The sequence below is a fragment of the Monodelphis domestica genome, chromosome 1 (genome assembly GCF_027887165.1).
Source record: "Monodelphis domestica isolate mMonDom1 chromosome 1, mMonDom1.pri, whole genome shotgun sequence".
NCBI lineage: Eukaryota > Metazoa > Chordata > Mammalia > Didelphimorphia > Didelphidae > Monodelphis > Monodelphis domestica.
The window spans coordinates 205,748,828-205,762,725 of NC_077227.1; the positions used below are offsets into that span (position 1 = coordinate 205,748,828).

Sequence of the window (13,898 nt, forward strand, 5' to 3'; positions counted from 1 at the left end):
TTCTTTTTAAAAAGTTATTTATTTTTCATATCCTTTTATCCATCTTATGCAGAGAGCACACCTAATTTACATAATGGGATGTTCTGAAAATCTTATAGCAATAGCTTTTGGATAAGTAATTTGATTAGTAAAGTTATAATACAAAAAGGGCAAAAGTATAGGAAATTAGACATTTCTAAAGAAGCTTTAGAAAAATCTTGGATATTACAATTCTTTTCATTTTACATGTTTTGCATACAAGTACCTTCACCAGTAAGGCACCTACAATAGTAATGAATTATTTGCTGCAGCTTGGGGCTCATCTCCTAAGCATTTTTTAATCAGCAAAATACATATTAAATCGAGACATTTGCCACATATCATACTTTAAGTTTCAAGCAGAATAAGCACTTTTCTCAAAGCAGCAATTTAAACTTTCAACTGAACTGACATATTGGAATAAAAGCACTGAATGCTGTGATTAATCATAGCAGCATCTCATGAACTATTTGTGTTCCAAAGAAATACAAGAAGTGTTAAATGCAGAGGTGGATCTGTAGTTGTTGTTATGGCAGCTCACACATCAGAATTAAGCAGCCTTTCAAGCTGTGGCGCGGAGCTATTCTAGTGACAGAACCTCAGGGCAGTTACTAGGCACAGCCACCTTGGTATATAAAACAGCAGCTACCTACTTGTCATTTCTTAAAGTAAAACTGGCAACAGTTGTAAAAAAACAGGCCCCCTCCATCCCTCAGCCTGAACATTTGCTTGGCCTTTCTTCTCTAATGCACTTTGGTGGACTCAACCTCCCTTCCCCTCCCCTCCCCCTTCCCTTTCTCTTCTGCTTTATTTATAGCAAGTCCTGAAAGGGGTGAGAGAATGTTAGATGTAACATAATCTGCTCTTGGGAGACACCATTTGGTACTCAAGTGCTCATTTCCTCCTTCAATCATATCCTCAACTGCAGATCTCCTTGGCAATGACACGAGTCTTCTTTTCAGTCAGACGTCCCAACTTTGGTTCAAAGTGTGTTTCCCGTGAGGTGCCTGTGCTTCTGGGGAACATCATGCAAACTTCTTCTTGGTGGCTGTGAACCTCTCCATATACTAAGGAAAAAAAAATTAATTATTCACTTAGCCAGGAGATGAATTTGCCTTTATTTAGCATTCCAGAAAGCCTAACTTTTCATTTAATTATTATTGTAAGACTTCCTTCTTGTCCTTCCGTTTCTAACAATTCTAGATCCAATTTTAAAGTTCAGAGATCTGACCCATTCAGCAAAAACAAACAAACAAACAAAAAAACCTAATACTTGAGGGAGAAGTTCATGGTCACCTAGGTTATTCTAAAGCTTTACTAAAAATCTACCCTGACTCTAATTCCAAAATGGGTTAGAACTTGTTCCGTTAACACTAAATGTGAAAATTTACAAGGGGCATTTGAACATCCTTCTGTGAGGACACAAATAGGAAATAATTATTTGAATTGTTCACAAACCTTTTCATAGCCTTCCAGTTCTCGGAGTTTCTTTATTTCAAAAAGATTGCCTTCTACTGCAAGCAGAGCGATCTGGGAATTGCTAAGGATGCTTCGTGGAAGCATGTTGAGTTCTAGACAATTCTCTTCCATGCGCAAGACCTTGAGGCGTGGACAGTGAGATATCTGTGGTGATATCTGAGAAATCTGTCAAGAAAGTAACAAAATCATTACTTTCTGTTTAGAGTCTTGGATAAAAAACCCCAACATATTACTGAAAGTTAACTCCTCTTAGAATTGTATTCCTCTTTATTTTACTGACAAAAACTTAAGTGGTCCATGATATCCTTTGTGAGAATCTTATTTTACTTGATATTATGCATATTTATGATAGAGTTTTTCTTTACTGGGGGATGTGGAAAAGATTTTTATTTGTAAAAAAAAAAACCTTAAATTAATTTTTAGGGGTTCAAATGCTATCCCTGCCATTCTTTTGAAACTGCTTTCTCAAAGGTTATTGATCAAATTCCTTATTGCTAAATTCAGTGCTGTTTCTTTGTCTTCATTTTCTTAATGTTTCTGTGGCATATGTGACTCCCATTTTTGGTTTGTGTTTTGTTACTCAATCCTGATTTCTCCTGTCTCTAACAACTCATTCAAATTTTAAATTCTACTGAGTATAAGACACTTCAGTAAGGAGTTGTAATAATGAAAATAAATGTAATATGTAATTAAAATGCTACATGTAATATTTAGAAATTGATTTCATTAATTAGTAAAAAATTGTTGTAGTTGACGTTCATAAAATTATATCATAAGTCACGAGGATGCTAGTAGCTTTTAACAATTTAATTTAATATAAATATAAGAAAGACATAAGGAAGGAAGTAGAAAATCATTTCCTAGCGTATCGCCCTAAAGTCTGATCCATAGAATTTCAGTTCGATCCCCAACAAGGTTCTGATCTCCACATGGAAGTCCAGTAGTCTCTTCAGAGCAAGAGTCTCTTACCAGCCCATAAGGGTGTCTTCCAGCGGAAATGGTGTAGAAGAATCGATCCAAGAAAACTCATGCAAAAGACCTCGATCTCCTCTATAGTCTTGTGTTTTATTGCCCTTTATTCCACGCCCCTTCCTGTCTCTCTGAGCTAGTCTATCCCATCTCAGAAACCAAAGTCTCTCTGACTCGGACTCATAACCCTTAGTTTTGGGTCATGTTCCTAGGGCTCTTACCAAGTTGTACAAAGAGTAATGGGCCTTGAATGATTTCTACAGGTAAATAAATTCTAAACATGAGGGATGGTGTGGAAAGAGATGAAAAGGCAGTATGTTGAGTTGGGAAACAGCTAGTGGTTCTCTTGGCTGAATGGTGTTAGAGGCATGAAAAGTAAATATGCAAAGGCAGATAATAATTATACTATGGAGGGTCTTAAGTATCAGGCTGAGGAGTTTATTTTGTCCACTGGACAACAAGAAGCCATGGAAAATTTATGAGCAAGGCTGTGACATGATTAGACTTGTGCCCTAGGAAGATGATTCTGGAAAGCTGTGTAAAGGTTATATTGGGAACAGAGGATGAGTGAAGTTAACATAATCTAGGTAAGGTGATGGAGGCCAATTGAGAAGAAGCAAACATGTCAAACATGAAGTAGAGAGGGAATCAACAAAAGCTTTATCCAATGAATGACTTTTCACCTCCCACCCTAAAAAAGTCTGAAGCCTAGTTGATTGGGAGGATGGGAGTCTGATGGGGGAGAAACACGCCCAAGTTTGTAGTAGGGTCTTGCCCCCAGAATGGGAGACTCAAACTCTGTTCAATCCAGAAGTAATAAAAGAATTTTATTTGATCAAGAGTCTTAAGATGGTATAATACCCTAATAGTGGTGGAGTAGTTATGGAGCTAATCAGGTAGCCTTAAAACTGATGGATAAGCCCAAGGGCTAGCAGAGTAGCCTCTTTGGAGCTTATAGTATGGAGTAGCAGCTTCTGAGGAGTGGAGCTTCCATTCCTTGTGAATCAGGGTTGGCATATTTATTGGGTCTGGTAGCTTAGCATCTCCCTTTCCAAAATCAGGTGGAAGTATGTTTTGGGGTTTGTGGCCACAGTGTGCAAGATTGGGCTATTGTTCTGGAATGCCAGAGCCCCCAGTTGTTCCCCCATTGTCCACCTTGTCATCACTTGTAGATATGGGAGGGGTCTCACTGACCTTCTAGAATGAGAATATGGCTAGGGAGTGGAGGGGGAAGAATGGATGCAGTACACTGGAGAACCACTATAGGTAATTATTTCTAAGAATATGAGTAATTACTAAAACAGATTAGGCACAAAGCTGATGCCCACTATATATTAAAGATCCAGTACACAGAATGGGTAACTGAACAATCTGCAATTCATGCTTGACTAATGCTGAAACTAAATTTTACAGTTGATGTTTAACCAGAGTTAACAAGTGAGAAATGCAAGATTTCAGAGTGTGAGGGTCCCATTCTTATTACCACCTCTTATTGCCCACTATCAGCCCATATCAAATCAAGTCAGCAAGCATTTATTAAGTGCATACAATGTGCCAGGTACTATTCTAAGTGCTGGAGAAACAAGATAAGTCTCTGTTTCCAAGTATTTTTACAATCTAATAGTAGAAAAATAACATAAAAGGAAGCTAAAAAGAGAGGGATGGGTAGATTTGGGTACAGTACAGCCAGGGGGGGAAAATGAGATGTGAACCAAGCTCCCTCCTTAACAGAGGTTTAGGGTTCATGGCTCCATCCTCCAAAATAGAGATCATTAAGCAACTACCAAGGCTGATGGAACCGTGCATGATGATGATTCCACCTATAATCAAGTTTAGAGAGAAAATTGAATTGTTTTATTTTGGACAGATTAAGTTTGAGATGGCAGGGTCATATGATTAGAAAAATTTAAGCAGGCTAAGAAGATTATGAGACTAGATCTTGGAAAAATTAAGGTTGGAAACGTTTATATACAGAATATAGAAAGCTATCTGCCCAGAGGTGATAATCCATAAAAGCTAAGAGATCACCAAAGGCTATGATAGTCAGACACTCCCATATTTGGAAGGGGTTGGAGGAAGATTAATCCCTAAAAGATACTGAGAGGAATAGTTGGCTAACAAGAGAACCAAGAAAAGCCAAGGACAGAAAGGATATTCTCATGGGGATGCCCTGAGTGCCCAAAGAGACAATGTATTTGTTGTAGTTCAGTTAAAGTTGTGTCCAACTCTCTGTGACCTACCTCACTTGGGGTTTTCTTGGCAAAGATGTTGGAATGGTTTGCATTTCTTTCTCCAGCTTATTTTACTGATAAAGATACTGAGGCAAATGAGGTTAAGTGACTTGCTTAGGATTAAACATCTAGTAATTATGTCAAAAGTCAGATCTGAACTCAAGGAAGAGTTCTAGTCATTGCATTAACAAGTTACCCAATTCAGATTGAGCACTTAACACATCTTAGAATGCAATGTAGCTACTATTTTATTATTACCCTCAGTTGTTTCCTTTCCTTCACTGGGTCATCTATTACCTCTGTCCCCTTAATTATGGGTATTCTGCTCATCTCTCATTCACACTCATTTAATTAGAAGATTCTATAAGTCTACTTCTTCCTATCATCTAATCTGCTTATCTGTGTGATATTGGGCAAGTCACTTCTATAGACCTTAGGGTTTTTCATCGGAAAAATGAAGGTATTAGATAGATTAGGTTATCCCCAGCTATGGTGAGTGAACTCTTCAAACTTAGATATGCTTTATGACATGCTTGTCTGTAGTCAGTTCTTTTACTCAAATTCAAAAAGCTTAAAATTAAAATATTTCCAACTTCCATTTCATTCAACAATACCACTATTTTGTCATCCACATTCTAAACTTTAATGTCCTCTTTGATTCATCACCACACAACTACATTACTCTTAAAAACGAAACCAAACCTCCTAGTTGATCCTCTGACATCAGCAATATCTCTCTTCTAATTCATCTCTCCTGATGTCACAGTAATTTCCCTTAAAACTGGTTTTCTTGTAAAAAACTGTCTCATTGGTTCAACCTAATTTCCTATACAAAGAATCTAAAATCTTCCACCTGAATTATAGACCCTTCCACTATTTAGTCCTACCTATTTCCTATTTCCTACTTCCTATTCCCTGACATGCTTCATTTTAGTTAATTTGGACCTTTCATTGCTCCACAAAATATGGTAGGTTCATTTCCCACCTTCATTGCTTTACTTTGTTTTCTTTATCTAGAATATCCTTGAACACCTCCTTCCCCTTTCCACCTGCCAAATCCCATTCATCCTTTAGGTTCTTTTCATCTCATAGAACCATAAAAATCATCTTTGACCCTTGGAAACCAAGATTCAGAAAAGTTCAATATGTATACAGTGTAGCCAAGTTAGACTTAAACCTAAGGCCTCTGACTCCAAATACATCAATCTTCCTACTCTTACCACATTTCACTACATTTCCACTCTGTTCACAACCAAATTCCTATGAATTCCCTTAGAACTCAGTCACAAGTTGCTTTTTCTTTCATATACTAAGTTTTAATTCTTCAACTACATTGTTAACTTAAGGATTATTCCTTTGGGGATACCACATAAAAATGAGAGTCCCTTAAGAAGTTTACAATTAACTGAGGGAAACATTAGCCATAATATTTGGGAGGAAAGACACTAGTAGCTTAAAGGGGATGGATCAATATAGAGATATGGGTACCTCACAAACTGAAAACTCAATCGAACACCCAATGCTTATTACCTACCTAATCCTTTAATCTCTGCCACCACATTCCCCCCAAAAGCCTCTAAATCCTGGAAGTCCAATGACATATTTATAAGGGATAACCTCTTAGCATCTAGTGGCTTAGTCACTGGAGAAGTACAAGGGATGAATTCAGTCTTACTCAACTTCACATTTCAACATTATTCCTTTCACCTATATCAAGAAGGGACGTCAAAATAACTGTGAAAGACATCTCTATCTCACCTTCAAAAGTGAAGATAAAGTCTCATAATAAACAATTTATTAGATAATCAGTCACACATTCCATAACATCGTCACCTTTTTTGTTGCATTGTCCTTATCAAAATATAGTTAGAATGGAGATGTTCTTACTGAATTCCCTTAGTATCTATTAAAAAAGTTCCTGAGTCAGGTAGTTAAGAGAATCATTCCAGATAAGAATGTATAGACTGAGGAGTCCATGAAGATCTATAAAAACAGTTTACTTCTTATAGTCATCTCACTCAAACTTTAGAGAATAATGTGAACTTAAACACTATGAACAGAAATGGTTGCTTGGGCTTTTTTCTTTTTCCGCACATAGGATTCGGTCTTGCTAACTTGATCCTAAGGTGTATGCAAAGAAATGGTCCTTTGAATCAAGGGAGAGGGTGACAGACATTCTCTCTCACATAGCCAAGTGAAAGGGAAAAAAGGTTATTCAAAAATTCATAAACTCACATACACATTTGAGGGAAAATCTTAAGTTACAGACCTGATTCTGGTTGAGGTTGAGCTCAATGGCTTGTAGGTCCCCTATTGTATCAGGTACACTTTGAATCTGGTTCTTGGAAAGATCGACCACATCCAAATGTCGCAGGCTACAGAGCTGAGGAGGTATTGCTCGGAGCTTATTCCCAGAGAGGTTCAGTGTCTTGAGGGCAGACAATTGCCCAAAAGCAGCTGGCAGTTGTGTCAGATAATTGTTGTTAAGGTGTAGGGTCTCTAGCTTTTTCAACTTGCACAGCTCCTCTGGAAGAACAGCTAGCAAAGATGATCAGAAACAATTAAATATAGTGCAGAAAGAACAATTTCATATAGCTTCCAAGAATTCTGTTGGAGACGGTCTTGCCAATAAATTCTCTCTTAATTCATCTAGAATGCCTCCACACTGCTATTTTTCAAATACTGTATTTTGCCATATTGTCCTCTGAAAGGTCACAATGAAAATAAAGGACACAAAGCAATATAGGGGTATCCTTTGTTACTACTGCAATAGCCTTCTGGTTGGTCTCCCTGACTTCAAGTTTTTCCAGTCCATCAAAGTGATTTTCCTTTCTAAAGCACAGGCGTAATACATTCTTCTTCTGTTCAAGAAAGTCCAGGAGCTACTTTTTACCTTCAAGATCAAATATAAAATTTGCTGTTGTTCGGCAACTTGGCCTCCTCCTACCATTCTAGTCTTCCTTTATCAGATTCCCCTGGCATAGGATGGATCGGCCTCCTTGCTCTTCTGTGAACAAGACTAACCATTTCCAGACCTCTTTCCTCCTCAGTTCTACCTCCTGATTGCCTTAAAGTTTCTGCTAAAATGCCACTTTCTGCAAGAAGCCTTCCCCCATCTCCATTACATGCTAGTATCTTCTCTTAAATGTTCTCAGAGGGCTAATGGTAGGTATATGTCTTGTTTATACAATTTTTTTTTTTTGCATATTGTCTTCCCCATAGGGTTGTGGGCTTCTTGAGGGTAGGGAATGTTTTTTGCCTCTTTTTATGTCCAGGGCCTAGACTATAATTCCTGTAGGTACTTAAATGTTTGCTGGATTGTTGAAAGGTAATTTTGTGAGCTAATGGCCCCAATGAGTGTGGCGTTAGTTAATTCTGTATCTTTTCCTTAATAGTAGTTTCAATTTTTCTAGTGCTATTTAAGATTGGTCTTAAGACCACCAAGACATTTCCCCCTTGAGGGAAGATAATAGCTTGTAGAATTTATGCATGGAAACCAGAGAAACTTTTAGAAGACTAAGCTTGACAGTTTCCCCTTTAGGGAAGCTATAAGCTTATAGAATATATTCATAGAACAATATAGATAATAGCAGTTTTCAAAAGTTCAGTTAAGTCCCCCAAATAGCATCTACCACCAGCTTGTTTTTTTTCTTTCTGATAACAAATTCCTAAAATATTTGCTCCCTGACATGCAAATCAGCCACCTTGGGGAAGGGGAGCACACCCAAAATCAGAGTATAAGAACCCTACTCTCAGAAGGGCTGTTTGGAGCACTCTCCACTTCAACAAGGACACCTCTTCCTGTTGACTGAACTCATGTCTCTATGCTCCCTAAGGCAGCACTACCTTACATGAGTTATCCTCTAAGGGAGGGTGTATGCCTGAGTTATCTCCTTCTCCTTCTTTCCCAGCTGGGGCAGCTAGCTGGCTCAGTGGATTAAGAGCCAGGCCTGGAGACCCTGGGTGGGTGGGTATTCAAATCTGGCTTGTTACTTCCTAGCTGTATGATCCTGGGCAAGTCACTTAACCTGTCACTGCCTAACCCTTGCTGCTCTTCTGCCTTGGAACCAATACTTAGTATTGTTTTTAAGACACAAGGGTTAAAAAAAAAAACACTAAATGTGCACTGAACTGATTCTTATTGTTTTGCATGCCATTCTCAGCATCCGAAGCCATTAAGAGGTTGTTTTCCTCAACATCTAAGGGCCTCATTTTTGACACAGACTCTGTTCCTGAACATGGACCGTTATCACCTAAAGCAGCCCTTGAAGAAGGCCAGGGGGACTTTGTCCTCCCAGAAGGAGCACCCTTTATGCCGGAGGACTATCACAAAACAGCATTTGGATTTAATATGAGCCACCCTTCACTTCTCTTATTCCCAGACTTGAGGAGGATGCCACTCAACAACAGGTGGTTTGGCCTGGGAAAACGACCCCCTCGCACTCACTCAGTCTGTTGTGGTTCAGGGACAGGCTCTTGAGCAGTGTGAACTTCCCGATGAGCGCAGGTGGGAGGTGCTCGATCTTGTTGTTGGACAGGTCGATGGTCCGGAGGTTGCTAGTCAGCCTCTGCAGATCCTCGGGGAACTGGAGAAAGGGGGTCGTCGCAGCGCGGGCCGGCCCAGCCCAGCCTCCCGCTCCCCCGCCGCCTCCCGGGGCCGGCCGGGTTCCATCCCCCGCCCCGGGCTCGGTCTCACCTCCGTCAGGCCGCGATCCTTAAGCTGAAACACGCCCGTTTTCTGCGCCGTTTCCAGGTGGGCGCGGAGGGCACTGTTCCCCATCCTGTCGCCGCTGCAGCCGGCCCGCCGGCCCAGGCGTCACTCACCCTGCGAGAGAAGTAGCTCCGGTAACTGACACGAACGAGGGGGGCGCGGCAGCTACCCTTACGGGATCCGTCCCACCCACCCGCCTTCCAAGCCCTACCGTCTCCACCGCGGTCAAACGCCCCACGACCCCTACGGCCCTAGGCCTAGGGGCCCCGCCCCTGAAGGGGAGGCTTGGGCCGGGAACACCCTGTGATGTCATCACTACGCGCCTGCGCAGCCGACCCAGACCGCCGCCGTTTTGCTCTTCCCCTCTCGCACGCGCGCGCAGTGGCGCCCCCCAGGGCTGAGTTGCATTTCCCGCCCGGCTCTCCCTACGGCAAGAAAAGACAGCTCGCGGAGGCATGGCGGCTGCTAACCCTTGGGTCCCGGAGACCGCCCCAACTGCCGCGGGGCTTCTATTGGCCGAATGCTTAGACTCGGGACTCGTCACGCAGGTGAGTAGGTGGTGGCTTGGGAATGGAAGACCATGTTGGGAGCAATATCCCTCGAGAGGTATCCTGGGTGGCGAGTGGTTGGGGAGAGCCGCGAAACAAGAAGAAATAGGTCCCAGACGGGTCGAGAGGAAAGCGGGAGGAGGTGTCCGCCAAGAGAGTGCGGTGCTTACTCAAGTCGGAGCAGTGGATGATCGTGCAAGGAACACCGAAGCTGGAGTCTCAGGACCTGGATTCAAATCCCGCCTTCGTTGCGTCCTACCTGGGTGATGTTGGCAAAGTCACATTCGGGCCTCAGTTTCCTCCACTGTAAGACGTGGAAGGGTGGCATTAGATCATCTTCAAGGCCCCTTCCCTCAATGCCATGAACCTTTCTGTCCCTGCGAGTTAGTGAGGATGAAGATTAGCCTGGAGAGAGAAAAGCTGAGTCCCTCGCAGGAAGAAGCTTCCCTCTGCGCGTCCGGGAGGGAGGGGGAGGAGGAGAGAGGCACCTGCGTTTTCCAATAGCTTTTCACTCTGGGACACAGCTCTAACGTCACAATTCTCTCTGATTCTCCATAGGCTGCTAAGGGAAGGAAGGCACCACCCTCCCTTCCAAAACAACTACTGGCAGCATTTTATTTATTAAGTGTTTACTGTGTGTTCCAAAGGTTGGGGGAGGGGGCAGACATTCACCAAGAAAGGTCTCAGCGACCCTACACGCAGGACGCTCCCAATCCAAGTGGAGACCCCGACCACCTATAAACTTCGTGTGTTACTAGGGACATACAGGTATTATTAGGCAGATATTGGGCAGAGTTGTTGAGATGTAATTTCAAGAGGGGTAGGTAATTGCATTTGGAGGACTGGGAAAGGGCGTCTGCAGAAGTTAGGATTTGAGCTTCATCTTGATGTTTCATGAAAGTCAGGGAAACGAATAGGTGGAGGTCGAGAGAGAGAGAGGATTCCCAGCTTGAGAAAATATATACTATAATAACGACAAGGGACGAAATGGAGTGTGCTCTGGGAGATCTTCCAGAAGACTAGTGAACAGAAGGAATAACAAGAAAGGAGGGGGAGGGGAGAAAGAGAAAAGAAAAAATGGCTCTGCATTCAAGGAATCTTCTTTCCACTGGAAACAGGACTGGGATGTGATTTACATTCTGTATCATTGTAGGGGGGAGTATGAGAGAGCCAGCTGTGGTTGGGGGGGGGGGGAGAATTGTAGTTTGAAAGGTGGTATGTGTCTAAATAGTAAATGTAATTTAAAAATGGGATGAGAAAAAAAAGAGTATACTGGGTTAAAAAGGAGAGGAGCCAGCCACATAGCTTTGGACAGTCACTTGATTTCTCTGGGCCTTGTGCTTATCTGAAAATTATAATCTCTAGAGTTTCTTATAGTTCTATGATTTTGTAATTCCACTAGTTAAAAATGAATAGAGAAGAGTTGAGGGGAAAAATATAAAATTTGGAGAATCTCTGAATCTGATTGTCTACATAGTATCTGTTAACCGTTCAATAAAACTAAGTGCCTATTATGTCAAGCACTGTGCTAAGCCTCCTGGAGTTACAAAAAGAGATCAAAGATAGTGGCTGCCCCCAAGATGCTTAGAATCTAATGATTTATAATGGATAACCCCAGATTTGAAGAGTATCAGGAAGATATGTCCTTTGCTCCGAAAATGTTTTATAAAATCTTAGAGGGACTTAAAAGATTACTTAGGTCAACCTCCCACTTAAATTGCCAGAATCTTTATTAGAGTATCACCAACAAAAGGGGAGGTGGCTTGTACCTCAGAGGGTCTGAATTTGTTTGAATTGTTCCATTTGCTAGCTTTGAGGCTTCATTTTTCTGGACCTCTTTTTCTGCAAATATAAAATAAGGACATTGGACCAGATGACCTCTAATGATCCTTTTAGTGCTTACATTCTGATATCTCGTCCATCTAGTCTCTGTGAACACATCTACTAACATACAGTCAAGCATTTATTAAAACACTAGCATGTACTAAGCACTTATTTCCGTAATAATATTAATGGTAATAAAAATAATATTTTGCATATAATGCTTAATATGTGCTATGCTCCAGAAGGAAAAGGGAAGGCAATGAGAATATCTAGGGGACCTTATGAAAAGACCTTTTTGTTCCATTCCATCTTTAAACAAAGAAGTTTGGGAAGAGCTTTTTATTAGACCAAAGAAATAATTATTTCTTTAAAAGTTCAGTTTTAAAAACAAGGAAATTACTACTTTGCTTCCAAACTTTCCATCTTCTATAATTAGTTCTTATCTCTGCCTCTTGGAGTTCCCAGAATAAAGTTAATCCAATCTCTTTCACTGAGGTCCCAAATAAGCAATTCCTTTGGGGAAAGCATTTTCCTTCTGCCCACTGATAATGTAAAGATAGGGTACCAGTAATTCCTGAACATCATAGTGTGAATATCAAATAATTTCCATCTTTTATATGCAAACTACAAGAATAAAACATAGCACATAGAATAGGGATAAAGTGGTTTAAAAAAAAAGGAGTGAGAAGAAGGCTATGTAGGTGGCCCTGAGTAGTAGGCTTTGCCTTTTTAGTAATTCTGCCCAGGCAGTAAGTGTCTCCTGGTTTCTCCTTGTCCTGATTTTGTGCTTTTTGGTTGCAGAATTGTCATATTGTAACTGACATCCCCATTATTCTAGGGGGTCCTGCTGGGCTAGTTTCATGTTCCAGTCTTGCTTTTAGAGAGGTATAGGTATGCAGAAACTTATTGGTTATATATCCTCAGATTCTTTCTGTCCCTTCAGTCCCTAAAAGAAAGTAAGGCTTTTTATGTCAGGGTACAACAAACTTGGGATTTAGCTATAGGAGTAACTGTCAAGATAGCTTTTTAACTCTTTTTCTTATAGAGGCAACAAGGTATCTAATGGAAAGGCACTCGTTTCCTTATATTCCAGTTCTGACTGCTCCTTAATAGCTATGTGACCTTTGGCAAAGTTCCTTGTCTTTTCTGAATTGATTTTCTTATCTGTAAAGTGAAGAAATTGCATTAAATGATCTGTATCTGAGGTATCTTCTAGCTCTTTTAACATTTTATGCTTGGTAGTAGAGTAGATATTTTATTTTTCTTTTTGAAGGCAGCAAAGACTTTCTAGCTGCCCTGTATAGAATATACACAGCTTAATGTTTATTTTAGTGGACAAGAATGAGTAGAATGAAGAATAAAAGGAATAAATAGAAAAATGGTAGTAGTTCACAGTAGGACTTCATTGGAACCCAATTGAATCTCAAAAATTAACTAACTCTTCACTGAATAGAAATCTTTAATGGGGCAGCTGGGTGTCTCAATGTATTTGAGAGTCAGGCCCAGAGCCAAAATTGACTTCAGACATGTCCTAGCTGTGTGACCCTAGGCAAGACACTTAACCCCCATTGCCTAGCCCTTAACTACTCTTCTGCCTTAGAATCAATACAGGATTTGAAAAAAGAGAGAAAGAAAAAGAAATCTCCTTTAAAACATCTCTACAAGAGCCATGTAACATTTGATTAAACATCTTTAATGAATCACTGCCTCTCAAGAGACCCTAATTTAAGTTTTTATAGAGTTCTAGTTGTTGTCTTTGCCTTATGTTGAATCAAAGTTTGCTTTTCTATAGCTTCCACTCATTGCTCTTAGTTCTGCACTTTGGGGCTATGCAGAATAAGACATTAACTTCTCTATGCTAGATCTTAGGTATAAAATTTTAAAGTTAGTCATAGAATCATAGAATTTAAGAATTTAATGGAGCTTCAGTGGGCAACTAGTCTAATCCATAGCTAAAAGGAATCCTTCCTATAATATACCAACAAGCTATCATCTGTCCTTTGCTTAGAGACCTCCTCTTCCTACCTCTCAAGGCATTACATTTTGGGCAGTGCTGATTTTCAAAAGTTTTTTCCAAAATTCAAGCCAAGAAAAAATTTTCTTGTTTGTAGCTTTTAT

General features: G+C 40.5%; 2 protein-coding genes across 5 annotated transcripts in view; one reads left to right on the plus strand and one right to left on the minus strand.

Moving 5' to 3' along the window:
- LRRC57 (leucine rich repeat containing 57) lies at positions 1 to 10,437 on the minus strand. Of its 2 annotated transcripts, none has more exons than XM_007472425.3 (6): positions 10,127 to 10,437; positions 9,394 to 9,522; positions 9,145 to 9,283; positions 6,967 to 7,235; positions 1,477 to 1,662; positions 1 to 1,085 (listed from the first exon to the last, which is right to left on the minus strand). In XM_007472425.3, the coding sequence occupies exons 2-6, from the start codon at positions 9,475 to 9,477 to the stop codon at positions 1,044 to 1,046; spliced, it is 720 nt and encodes a 239-aa protein (XP_007472487.1). In that variant the 5' UTR covers positions 9,478 to 9,522; positions 10,127 to 10,437; the 3' UTR covers positions 1 to 1,043. The 2 variants fall into 2 exon arrangements, with proteins under 2 accessions (XP_007472487.1, XP_001362682.1); XM_001362645.4 differs by lacking the exon at positions 10,127 to 10,437 and adding an exon at positions 9,620 to 9,757.
- Positions 7,841 to 13,898, plus strand: part of HAUS2 (HAUS augmin like complex subunit 2) — a 31,311-nt gene continuing 25,253 nt past the window's right edge. The window contains exon 1 of one of the 3 annotated variants that reach the window (XM_007472424.3): positions 7,841 to 7,862. In XM_007472424.3, coding sequence (XP_007472486.1) covers positions 7,860 to 7,862 — 3 coding nt within the window. In that variant the 5' untranslated portion in view covers positions 7,841 to 7,859. Of the gene's footprint in view, positions 7,863 to 9,824; positions 9,957 to 10,549; positions 10,725 to 13,898 lie in introns of those variants that run through there. The other 2 variants (XM_007472423.3, XM_001363301.4) reach the window with 2 other exon arrangements.